Here is a 13598-nt window from a genome sequence, read left to right on the forward strand (position 1 = left end):
TAAAAGCTGCATTTACCGATTTAATTACAAGGATAAGTATTAAATTAAAAAGAAAGAAGATGAAATAAAATGAATTACATACATTGGTAATACTAAGAGCATCGAAAAGTATATATGCAAATAATATCCAAAGAAAGAGGAATTTCGAAAAATTCGAAAATCTGATATTTCCTAATAAATTAGAAATTAATATTAAACGATTACGAACAAAGAGACGTTCATAATCCGGTTATAATCAGCATTTAAAGATATCGTACTCCATTTAAAAATATAAATATTCGTAAATTTCAGGGACGAGGATAATCACTGTTTGCACAATTGGAAGCTGGAATTTTTATAATCCAACGATTTCGCGTAACGTTAAACGAACAAGGCACGATGTATCCTTTAAATTTTATTCGGGAAAACAGCTGAGTGAAAACAGTATTGCAGTCACGTATCACGTATTTATCGTCCATTGACACATTGCTGGAAGGAAATGGAACTAGCGTTAACCGTTGAATCGTAAGGTGAAAAAAACGAAGGAGACGATGATAAACTTGCCAGTGAAGGTATTTTAAATGGACATCGTTTACACTTGCACGTTAGAACGGAGATAAGTACAAGAAGCTGATAATAACGGTGAAAAAGATCGGACAAATATTTCCCATATATTTGCTTTTTCTACGCAAGTTAGAGGAGCGTTTATAATATCCTGTGGCTAAGTTTCCTTTCCATACGTCTCTAAGGACGCCCCCATTAAACGGTGGACAGGGGTAATCGAATAGTTCTAAGCTACCGGAGGGTCGGAATAGGCGTTCTAAAATTGGGAGGGGTACGTAGGGGAACACGAAAACCGGATGGCACGCTGAAATGTAGTCGACTATATTCTGAATTCATCCTCCATTTCGGAACATAATTTTTATTTCGATAAAAATATTACATTCCCACTGACTTATTTCTCGATTAACCGTAGCAAGAAATCGGACGATTTCTCGATTAATTTATCGCATCCCCCGATGGCGTCTGAGATTTCCGATAGATTGAAAAAATAATTAGGGAAAATAAGATGGAAATCTTCGGAATAATCGCAATCGTATATTCCTCTTCGCATCGCGAGCAATTTCTGGGAAATACGCGTACGCTACGACGTTATAGATCTAAGGAAGATCGTAATTATTATTTTATTAATAAACTAGCTAGATCTGTCCTTCCGTTTCCCGCATCTACGGCCAATTATCGGAAAAACGGCAATTATGGCTAATTAATCGTTCCTCGCGAAAGGCAGGTGAATGAAAGCAACATGGACGCAGTTTCTTCCTTTTCCAACCTCTTACCCTGAGCACCCTGACCCTGGGCACATAGGCAGCTGTCTCACTCCACCCCTTTGTAGGCATGGCACTGCTGCTCTAACGCAAGAACGGATTTGTCTATCCCTGCACGGTATGCACGGTGTAGTATCGCAAGGGCATCGAGAATTATCGACAGAAAATTTTTCATCCCTTTCTTCCCGATCAACGACAACCCCCGGTTATCCAGCAAACCGATCCACTTGTTCGATCCAACTGGAAAGTATCTCCATATCGTTATATGCCATGGAATTATTTCGCAAAATAATGGAAATACGCTAGGACACGATTATTTAAACGGACAGAATCAACTGCTATTTAATCAACGTAAATGCTCGTACACGATATACGGTATATACGGAGAATGGTGGTCGAGGTAAAAATTTCAACGTCGGATCGTTGGTCGAGTGGTTGAACGAGGCTCGTCTATTAAACGAACACGGAAAGATCTGCAACGGAGGCAGAAGAATAGAGAGCGGCGTTAGAGGAGCAGAGGCAGAGAACGTAGGTTACGAATAGTTGCAGAGAAATCACCTAGTCGTCTATATAAATGCAAATCGGACGCGAAGATACGGATCTTCGATTCATTCGCTGGTCCCATCATTCCCAGCGGCGCTTAGCGAGAAAAAAATTCGGGATAGATTGGTAGAAGGATGTTTCAATATGAATACCAACGGCGACGCAGGAGCAAGGAACTCGTTAACCGTGCTACCGTTCGCCGAAAACACCCGGTAGATTTCTGCAGGAACCGAAGGCGCGCTACGGTGAGAAAGAATAAGGAAACGACGGCGGAAAGGCGGGAGAAAGAGAGAGACAGGGCGCGTGACGACGCTCACACGCGCGCACCGACGGCGCGTGCGTACGTACGGTTTTCTACTCGCGTACACGCATGCTCGTGTGCGTGCACGCAACCTGAACGAGCGAGGAGAACGCATGCACGCGAAAGCGAACGTGCACGCACGCAGACAGGCGCGTTGCCGGCTGCGAAAACCGGCGTGCGAAAATTGACCAATGGAGAGCAGAGGCGGGAGTCGGTGGGGCAGCCACGTGGTGCCGCGCTGACCAATGCGAGTGGAGGCGCTCGCGAATTTCGAGTCGGTTTCCCGCTTAGCGCTGGTGAGCTTCTAGTTGCTAGAGCAAGACGGACGACAAGAGGGAAAAAAAAAAGAGCGAGAAAGTGCACGCACGAGCAAGGAGAGACGGGAAGGTTATACGGCTGGTAAAAAGGAGCGAGGAAGAAGGAGGAGAGAAAAAAAAGAGAAGAGTGACGAGTTTGCATCGCATTGCCCCCCAGGACACGCGAAAGAGCGAAGGAGAGGAGAGAGAAAGGGCGAGGGAGAAAGAGCGAAGCGGCGAGGAGGAGAGAGAGAAAGAAAATGCCGAATGAGAGAGCCCCTCAGACGTCGTGTCGTGGTCTAGCCAAAGAGACAAGAGCCTGGTAGGAAGGTGCGTCGTCGTCGTCGTCGCAACGAGAGGAGAGGAAAGAAAGAGAAAGAAGGAGAGATAGAAAGAAAGAGAGGGAGTGAGAGAGAGGAGTCGCTGGGCACACGGTGAATCGTCAAGAGAACGGTCAACGCGCGTCCTTTAACCTTAAAAAAGTTGAAGAGTCGTTTCTGAGAAGACACGGTCGTGGTCGTAGTCCGCCTGATCGGTCGTCGCAGTCATCCTCGTCGGTTTGTATGATCGAGCTGGCTCGAGAGACATCCATTGCCACCGGAAACACGCCGAGTCTGTGTACTACCGGTGCCGAGTCGACGTGACAGAGAGTCGTTGTACCTCGAAGCGAGCGGGAAATAGACAGCGGTTGCAGAGGAAAGGAAGAAAGGAGAAAACAAAAGACAGTACAGCCAGGAACGCTTGGAAGATCGTTCAAGAAGTTACGAAAAACCTCCTGTGTCCCTTTCGTTTTTTGGTGTGCAAGCGCGAAAAATCACGCCGAGTATCACGCGAGAAAGACAATCGTGTTCGCCGAAACGTTAACATAATAACCAGAGAAAAAGAGAGAAAGGAGAAAAAAAGAGAAGCCACGGAAAAGACCCTGACGAAAGCGCGCTCTCGTGTTCGTTTCTTCCTGCGTGATAACAGGATTTTTGCAACATCGTCGTCTACGTCGTCTACGTCGTCTACGTCGTCTACGTCGTCTACGTCGTCTGCGTCGCGTACGTGTATTCGTGGTGTCCTGTACCGGGGATACCAGTTACGATCCTCGACGTGCCGTAAACGTGCGGTGATCGTGTGATTGTCGAGTTTGTCGAGCTACGGTTTTCATCGGTGTACTCCGTTTCGGGTCTCGTGCGTGCGAAATACTCGGTCGTCCACCGTTTTCGCGTCGTGATCATCATCATCATCATCCTCGTTGACGTGTCGTGGACAACGCGCATCGTCAGCGACCGCTTCGTCCGCGTGCCACTGGGCTGTAAATTTTTCCAACCACGTGACCGAGAGTTATCTCGGGAAAAGCATCACCATAGCATCCAAGAGCGAACCAACCACCATGTCCAAGCTCTACGTGGGCAATCTACCGTCGGATTGTAACGAGAGTGCGCTCAGGCAGCTCTTTCAGGATCATAATTTGTCGTGTACCACGATCCTGGTGAAACGAGGCGGTTACGCGTTCGTTGACTGTACCGATCAGTCCGTAGCGGATCGTGCCATCGACAAACTTAACGGTGAGTTCAGAATCAACGAATGAGATAATGCTGGATAGATCTCGCTTCGCTATGTCGAGTCCCTATCGGCTGTTGCTACGCTGATAGCGGACGTCTTGTAAAATACTGCTATTACTATGCTAATATGTCGCTACGTTTACTGCTGCTGCTGCTATTATCACAGGGTCTGCTGTCACCTTCCATTCGCTAACGCCGAGAAGAGAAACTTCCCGAGGGGCAATACACGGACCGTGGTGGAGACTTTGTCACTAATTTAAACATTGCAAACTGCTTTTATCGCTTTACGTAACTCTAGGTACGGCCTTTACCATCGGCAGACAGGAAGACCGACTTGGTTTTGTACAAAGTCTCTCGTATATTTACGCGTGCAACAAGTTTCGTCTACCTGTACGATCCGTTTGTCACGCTTCTACACGCTTTTCCACTATTTTGTAAGATATCTTTCAGTAGAAATATATGAACGTTTGCACGCTTGTACATATGCTTTACACGATTTGCTGCTTACATTTACTCCTTTCCCTGCCTCGATCGAAAGATCGGTATCCTGTATATAGTCACCCGTACCACCCACGCAATTATGTATATACATATTTATTATTATCGCTATGTATACGATGTATCACCATGTATCACGATGCGTATTTTCTACCATAACCTATGTACGCGCGAATAACAGGCAACTTCGCCGTGTCGTCCGGTGAATCGATCGTCATTTGTGTTCGTTAAAACGAAAGGACAATCGCGACACGTTGTCGATCGTTCGACTTTCCTCGATTCACTGGAATCGCTATAGCGTAGGAAAACGCTGCCAAAGCGAAGAAACGAATCCAACGCGACCTGTCCGTTCCTGTCTCTATCGCGATTTCCCTTCGGAACGTTCCTCAATGAGAAAACGTTTTATGAATGACCGCTTGGAACGAACGAACCGCTGTGAATTATCTATCCGACTGAGAACCCCTGAACGGCGACCTCGAAAATACGTCGGTGAAAAAAGTACGTCTTCTTCCCATTTCCATCGATCGTTTTATATCGAAAATACGGCTTAACGCGACTCGCGATATCGAGCATACATTCACGCGATTACCAGACCACATGCCGCATTCTCGTAATTACGCAAAGATTATCGTCCGAACGCATAATGCTGTTCAAATTCCGCTTAAAAACGGCGCGAGAGATCGCGAAGCTACTGGTGCGACGAGCGCTCGTGTCGTGTGGAAAACTTATCCACGTGGTGGAGAGGCGCACGCATCGGCAAGATGGCGGAGCCGGTTATACCGGCAAGGTCACGCGTGTGGGTTTCGCCTTTGAGATAAGTTTCTGATAATCGCTCGCGTCGCTGCCAACGTGTACCGTGGTTGATCGATACGATTACTAGCTTTCCTCTATGCTTGCCAATGGTAATTCGAGCATTCGAAAAGGACCGCGATACAATCGCGCGACTAGATAAGGGAACCGCTCGATCGCACCGATTAGAATCGAATTATCGTCGAACGAAGAGAATTTACCGTGGGTAAATCCGCGTAAATGAAATTTCACTAACGGATCCGTGCTCTGTCGCCCGTCAAAGACGTAGCGAAGTTGCAGCGAGTGATCAATTAAAGCCATTGGCCCACTGCAGTAGTCAACGTAGCTACTCTTTCGTCGTTCGAGTCGACCTCGCGTAACTTGGATAATTATTTTCGCTTTCGCCACGAGGAAAATCCTGACCCTCCGCGAATTTCCACTTTCGTCTGGGAAAGTTAGATCGATACTCGACTAGGGACGACGACTCACGCCTGTGCACGTCGGCGATTCTCCCGCCCAAAAAACGTGGTCAAGGTCGTGTCTGTACGCGTGACGTATGGTTCCCCACTTGCTCGATGCGAGGTTAAAATTTACATCGTGAAATACCGCCAACTTCATCTCAACGCGGCCATAGAAATCGGTTAGTCACACTCGTCGTATACGACGGCCATGCTAATCGAGTAAATCCAGATCGTAAATTTCGTTGATGACTCCGTGAGTGACGTGTACACGGTACATGTACGTGATTCGCTTTACGGACGTGCACCTTTCGTCGATTTAGTTCAGACTTTTGTCGAACGTTAAAGGGACGGGATAATAACGTGTGTCGGTTTCGCGTGGGTATTCCGGAAGTGCGTTTCGAATCGTCTGGTCGACGCTGGATAACGAGATCGTTTCGTTCGTACGCGTAATCTCCAGGCAATTTGTTTTCGCGTCGAACGTTCGCAAGGCGAATCACTGTCACGTTCGTGACAGACCCTTACGTGCGGAGATACTAATCGACGCGTAATATTCGCTTCGCAACGCCGAAATCTGTTTGCTCTTTCCAAGCGTTCCCCCCTTTATTATCCTTAAACGATCGCCTTTTAACCATTCCTTCCGTATATACGTATACACTCGATACGGATGTAACGAAAATGCGAGAAAAACATGGGAAAAATGTGAGAAAAATTGATTTCGGGTGACGAAAAATGTTAAAATTGCTCGAAATATTCGAATTCCCAGGAAGTACGGGACGCGAGCAGTTGAGAAAATTTGGAATATAATGGCGGGCAAAAATGTAGCAAAGAATACGAAGAGAACGGTCGGCTTGCTTAGAAGCCGGGCTGCAAGAAAGAGGCGCGGTACGAACATTGGAGCGATTCATAGGGAATAGTCTCTCCCTCTATTTCGTTAGCAATACAGAAGGCTCAGTCGTTGCTCTGCAGCAGCGGTACATATGTATGCGGGGCCGATCCTTGGATACAATACCGTGTGCGGAGAACGTTACCGCTGAGTACAGAACTAGTTTGGTGGGTTGTGTTACGTTTTAGACCAACTAAACTAAGGCTAGTCGCGGCTAAACTACACGATACTACAAGCATCGATATTAATTCACCGAGAACCATACCTCGTCCGCCATTTAATGCCTTCATTTTGTCCGAGTCATGAGAACGTCGCGATTAACTACGAAAACCTCTTTATCTCTCCAGCCAAGAATAAAGAAAAAAAAGATTCTTTTTTAAAAATTCGACCATCGGTCGAATTTGGTTATTAAGATTTTTTAAAACTTTCCGTCGACATTTCTCCAACACGAATATCGTGAGAATAAAAGTTTCATGGGATCGGCTAGCTCGCGAGATCGAATTATATTTTCCGTGTTCAAGGCTGGTGAATCACGCGTGTCTAACGTTGATCAGCATGGCTAAAAGAGAGGAAAAGAATGTATATTTTTAATCGCAGCTTTCCAGTTGTTCATGGCTCGGTCAGCTTGATTTGTCGCGTGCCTGCTCGAGACCACCTGCCCTCGAAAAAAGTTACCTGTTAACAGTGCACCGGTAACCGACACTGATGGAACTTTACGATTCGGTTTCTCCTCGGGCACGGCGAACCTCGGGGTTGATAATAATATCGATCGAAATTAAAGGAAAATAATCCTATGTCAACACGCTCGATCCTATTACGATAAGGAAAAATTTCTCTAGATCGTGTCAAACGTTATTGCTGTTGCTATCCGTTTTCCAATCTCATCTTATCGATCTACGACTCGCTCGGGATATGCACACTCGTAGCAGATAGCACGCGTCGAATAAAAACGATTAAACTTAATTACATCCTAGGCACCCCGTTGCTCTCGTACGCTTGAAAATCAAAAATGGCGGCGGCCAAACAACTCGAAACGGATTCTTGCTCCTCGTTAACGTTCGTCCAAGTCCAGCGTGTCGGCCATATGCATCGAACGTATCGTACCGGCTATTATCAGTCGGTATCGACTCCTATCATCGATGACTGCGAAGTCCGAAAGTTTTTATCTGGCAAAGCGTTCGAAGCAAAAGTAGGTTGTACTTGTTACTCGAAACTTAGATACAACGCGATATTTACTCTCCTGGAACTTATCCATTCCGTAGAATAGCGTAAAATCTCCCACACTCTCTCTCTCTCTCTCTGTAAAAAGTTCGCGTGTTTGAACGGTCTAGAAATTTCTTTACAGACGTAATTTCGTTTCGCGAGCCTGTTTGACATAATCCTCGCGTGGTGAGAGCATAGGTGAAAAGGGAAATTAGAAATCTCGTCTTTGCGAATGATTTCCGTTGGCTTCACGTCGATCGACTCGATTGGAGTAAGAAGTTGAGAACAACGGTGAAAAGAACTGGATTTAACGCCGACACGAATGTACGGCTTAAGCGCAAAAAGTGCTTGCGCGTCTGCAAGGAGGAAGTGCTATCTTTAGAGCGGCGAAAAGAGAGTGTGCGGTGTCTTCTTCTCGTCTTCTTTTTCGTCTAGCCATCCGCTTTCATTAACCGAACGTGTACGGTCCTGGGACCAGGGGCGAGAAAGCCATTGTGAGATTTCGACATGCTCGATACCTCGAAATGAATGAAACGTAACGACTGTTCGTGCTAACGTTCCTATCGGTCGCGCGTGTTTCGCGGCTTAATTAGCGGTGGCTTAACAGTCGATAAAATGCTCGCGTTGCACGGGAATTAATCGATCGTCGCCTTTCGCTCGACGAATTTTTCGGAATCTCGGCAACGATTAGAAAAGCGACAATTAAGGTTAAAAGACTGTACACACGTACGCGGAGAAAGAAGGAGACGCGCGTATCGGGGTCCGCGATATCGATAGGAAAGTAACGAGGTTACATGGAAGCGTAAAGAGAGCTGATAACAACGCGAACGTCTGTACACGAAATTATCCGCGGAGCGGAGCCTCTATTTCCAGTGTTTCTATATCGGCTTCGTCGACAATTCTCTATTTCTTCCTTGGCCTCCCACACGGCGGCCTTTCTTCTCTTTTCTATCTACATTGTCTTCGTCTTTCGTGGCCTCTGTTCGCTCGAGGAACCTTTGAAGACACGTGTTTGTTTTAGATACCAGGCCGTTGACTTCCCGGCAAATAACCGTGTTACCGCTACCCCGTGTATACGTGAAACCGTTCTGAACGAAATCTTTCTTATTATAACGCTCGCACCGGCTATCTCCTCGGTCGAAACTGTCCGCTCAACGTTTTCCCTTGTATTTTTCCAGTGAAAAAGTAGGTGCGCTTTATCGCATACCCTATCGTTATCAGTCACCGAGTTTTTCTATACGATCACCGTCCCTAATCCGCTTACGTAACCCGTATTTCCGACAAACACGTTCAAATACGTTCGAACACATTCAAACCGCTTCGTAACTTCTGGAAAACGCGTTCCCACGTAGGCCTGTGTCGAAAAAGCTGCTCGTATAGGTCCATCGATTAGGAAATCTCGGATAGGAATTCGTTGGAGCGCGGGAAATCCGAGGAGAAAATAGGATCTCGCGACTGATCTGGCACGAGAGCTGGATCTTCGTCTTTGCCCGTTCGCCACGAGCGATCGAGATGTTTACGGCGGAACCGGGAGGAAAAAAGGAAGAGAAAGACCGGCGGAACGTGTGGCAGTTGCGCGGTGGCAGCGAATCCTTCTGGCCCCACGTGCGCGTAATTGTCAGGTACGAAGAGAGAAATCCGAATCTTTCGACAGGTGTCAATGAACCGAGCAACGACGTATCCATCGAAGGATAAGCGAGGAAGATAGAGGATAGGAAGATCGGTGGGTCGAGGGAGAAGGAGGAGGCACGAACAGCTCGTTCGCACCTGCCTCTGTCGTATACCATACGAGGCTCACGGTGATTTCGCATTTCGTCAACGCGACTCGGTGAAACTGATTCCCTTCCACGAATCGGGAGCAATCTCGAGGATCGGGGAGACGTTGGAAAAATACAAAACTAGTCTCGTTAACCACTCGCGCTGGTAAGAAATTCACAGACGAGTGTGTCAGGACGGTCCAGCGCGTTTCCGTGACAATTGCCCGACGACGCGTGTGCCACGTCGTTGGCGATTCTGCGACAAAAGCGTTACGGCGTGTGTGGCACGTCTTTCCAGCACAAGCGGTTAGTTAATCGCGATAGACGTTATTCGGGGGGTTATCGATATCTCGCATTCTCGATGTATCGGTTAAGAATAGTCGCGAAATAGCAGACAATTGGGAGGGGTTGGTAATGGAAACGATGATGATATCAGTTTTAAAATAATTGCCGATCTGTCGCATAATCGGAGCGAGGGAAAAAATTCAGGGAAATACCGCGGACGGTGAAGATGTTAATTAAAACGGTAACCTAATTCGTGGCTGGGTGTAGGATGGCAAAGAGCGTCTCGGATGTAGACGTTGCGACGAGTTTCCCGTTGCATGATTCTACGGTTGAGTCATAACCGGGAGATGCGGACGATAAGAACGTCGGCGTAGACCGCATAGATGCGACGAAACGGACGAGTTAGTTCTCTGGCTACGTAGATAGCTGGCTAGTGGCAGATGGGAAGACGAATGGCGGAGTAACGCGCGCGCGTATACCAGGTACATAGGTGGAAATAACGCAAGGCAGGAGCAAGAGAGGGAGAAGCGTGGCAACTCTCGTGGTAGAAAAATTGCATCGGCATGGCGCCATTAATCTCCGAACGAGCGGATATTATTTTAATTCTCAAGCCTCGGCCGAGTCTGTTCCGAGAAACGCCGCCCTTTGTCCCGGTCGGCTCCACGAAAGAAAAGTGACCGAGTGATTTAATCTACGAACGAACGGAGACCCTGGACTCTTTCTGCTTCTCGCTGTTCCCTATGCCTCTTCTTTTCTTTCCATTCGCGCGTTTCTTTTTTGTCTATCGGGGCCTACGGCCGAGTTTCGACCGTCCGCGTCGCGGCCATATAGAAAAGACCTGCTGGAAAATCGGCGGGCCCACGGATTCCTCCATTCCACGAACTTTGTTTTCGCGTCACGTTTAAGCGGAGGAAAATGAAAGCGGATAACGAGGCGTAAAAAATATTTCGGCGCGGTTCATATTTTTCCGAATGGCCGAGGCGTTATTGGGGGAACGAGACTGGGTTCGAGGTAACGACGCGTTAATTAACGAGCGATCGCTGTGCCCCGTCGCGATTTACGTGCAACATCGTTGCGATGAGACGGATAACGCGTAGCTAGGTACATGCAAGTCCTCGAGACGTCGGGTTAGTACGTTAAGAAGACAGAGGCGCCAAGAGATAGGGCGCACGCGTGCGCGTTCTTCATCCTACACGGGGATTCGTGCACTGCTCAACCACTGTATACAAACGTGAAACTCTGAACTTTGCCCATTCGTTAGATAAAACTCGTTATCTTGGCCCGGCGCGCTACGACGCGCGCTATTATAGACGTACACACGCTACGAGTAACCGCGCGACATCCACGAATTAAACGTCGAACTGGCTACACGCGCGATCATTCCCGTACACCACCGATGGACTATCGACGCGGATAAATCTCGCGTAAATCTCTTAGCGTGCAATTAAACCGAGTATACTCGGTCTCGTCCACGACGCATGGCGCAATCGCACTCTCGTATGCGTTGGCCGTCGAAAATCGTGATTCAAACTCGTACGGTCAGTCAACCGCTGTATTCCGAGTTTCGATAAGGTATCGCGGAATCAGCGGAGTGCATTAAATCACGGCGTAACAATCGCATCGCGACTCTGCAGCTCGTCGAGGTAACAGGTACCTCGGCCTTGCGCATCTGTGCCGCTCTGTCTGTTTCGTTCGCGGTGTTACGCGCCTTCGGGAAGAAACTTTCGCGATTCGTTCATTATGCATCGTGAAATTACATCGCGTACTGGTTAATCTAGATTTACGAGGCAATTGTTTCTTTCCCGACACGGTCGATCGCGGCCAGACGAAGATCGATCGATACGCACGATAGCGGCGATATTTTCACCGTCGACCTATCTCGAAAGGTCCAAGCAACGACACGCGTTTTTGAATTTTTCGCCGCGAATCCGTTCGTCACGCGCGAGTGAGTACGAGGAGAAGGAGGATCGATGATTGGGGGGTCGAAAAGAATTTAGGAAAGATCGCGTATACTCGGTCCCTCGACAGACGGGGGGGCACGTTAACGCGTGAACGATGGCGAGAATCGGAGGATACCGATAAAGATACGGCGAACACGACGAAAAGGACGAAACGAACGATCCGAGATAACGGACGAGATGGAAAGCGGATGGAGAGTGAAATTTTGCGTTTCGCGCGCTTTCTACGGATTCTCAGTCAGGACCTATCTTAACGTGCGTGGGCCCACTCGCTTCATTCGGCAAACTAACCTACCCGTCTAAGTAATCCATTGTGCTTCTCGTGCTCTCTTTGTGTGGCCGCTCTCACGCTGAGAGCGCGGCACAAGGGTGTGCGAGAAGGAGCAAGAAAGGAGAGTCCTTGGCGCGAGAAAGAAGCGGCGTCGGGGCGAGCAGGATGGAGAAAGGGGGTGGAACAGAGGGCGAAAGAGAGAGAGAAGTATGCCACAAGGCCAACCGAGTCCGAAGCGCGATTTTTGCTTTACTCTTTGCTGCCGGCCCGAAAACGAGCGTGTAGATCCGACCGACTAACTGCTCCAATTTTATTTACCGCGCGTCGTCGTCGTCGCCATCGTCGCCATCGTCGTTGTCGTTGTCCTCCTCGTCGACGTGTCAAACCCTATCGACGTCTTTCGCGATATCCCGAGGTGACGCGCGATCATTGCTGCGCGCCCTCCGGCTCCTCGCCATAGCCACCACCTTCTTCCACCTCCTGTACCGCGTAAATAAATTTCACGAAAAGATACCTGCGCGACGATCGTCCTGGAACGATATCCATCTTCGTTTACTAAAAAGGAACATCCATCGAGCTATTAGGAGGAGCGCGATATAAATTTCGCTTCGCTCCGTTTCTCCAAGGGAAAAAGTTTCGCTCCGTCGTTCTCGTTTTTCCTTTCCGATACGAAATCGAGATTAATACGAACCCGTTATATAATACGTCGTTTGATTACGCTCCATCAGCGAGGGATCTAACGTGCGTCGCATTGCCCCGCATGTTCCACCGCATGTTCGTCGACGGAACGTAACCGTTTACCCGAATGAAAACGCGCGCGCCATTGCTGTTCGCGTTTTCGCCGTACGCGTTCGCCCGTGTGTCGTTCGTTACCGAAGATTCCAGTTACACGGAAGGGTTCCTGTACGCGCGTATACAGCCGAAGGAACGTATTACCGTGAATCACGCGAACGCTCGTATAATTTTATTCTCGAGTAATAATTCTCCCTCGGACCGTGCAACACTCGTCGCCGAGGCTCGATCGCGTGCCCCGCGGTCACCGAAGCGGCCGTTCGATCGGTGTATTTGTCAGGGAAGCGCGTAATTCGTCTCTCCACGCTCGTGCGACATCGGAGACGTCCAACGCTGTCGCGGAGCAGCGTCCCGACGCCGCGTTTCCGCTCGGCAGCCGATTTTCCCGAGATCGAGATCGATATCGGTACCCTCTCCCCCGTACCGCGATACGGAACACGGATCGGCGAAATTACTCGGATGGATTGGCGCGATTTTCACCCGTGATTCACGATTCGCAAACGATTTCCGTGGGACTGAACTAGCGAGTTGTAACTCAATAGTAATTTATGTACCTAGCCGTGCCAACCGCCGTGTCCAAGGCATCGGTATTCAGCATCGGCCTGGAATGCGCAACAGGAACCTGTTCTCATTCCCATTCCCATTCCCGCTCAGCGCTACCCAAATATTTTATTACTTCCCCGTGGAGCCGGTGCTCTCTCTCTTTC

At 48.4% G+C, this 13598-nt stretch overlaps 1 protein-coding gene across 1 annotated transcript in view; it reads left to right on the top strand.

Annotated features, from left to right (window-relative positions):
* The first annotated feature begins 3822 nt into the window (after positions 1-3822).
* LOC108553287 (insulin-like growth factor 2 mRNA-binding protein 1) overlaps positions 3823-13598 on the top strand; it is a 15173-nt gene continuing 5397 nt past the window's right edge. The window contains exon 1 of the mRNA XM_017908130.1: positions 3823-3997. Within this exon, the coding sequence (XP_017763619.1) occupies positions 3823-3997 (175 nt within the window). The remainder of the gene's footprint in view (positions 3998-13598) is intronic.

The sequence above is a fragment of the Eufriesea mexicana genome, unplaced genomic scaffold (assembly GCF_001483705.2).
Source record: "Eufriesea mexicana isolate 0111107269 unplaced genomic scaffold, ASM148370v2 scaffold22, whole genome shotgun sequence".
NCBI lineage: Eukaryota > Metazoa > Arthropoda > Insecta > Hymenoptera > Apidae > Eufriesea > Eufriesea mexicana.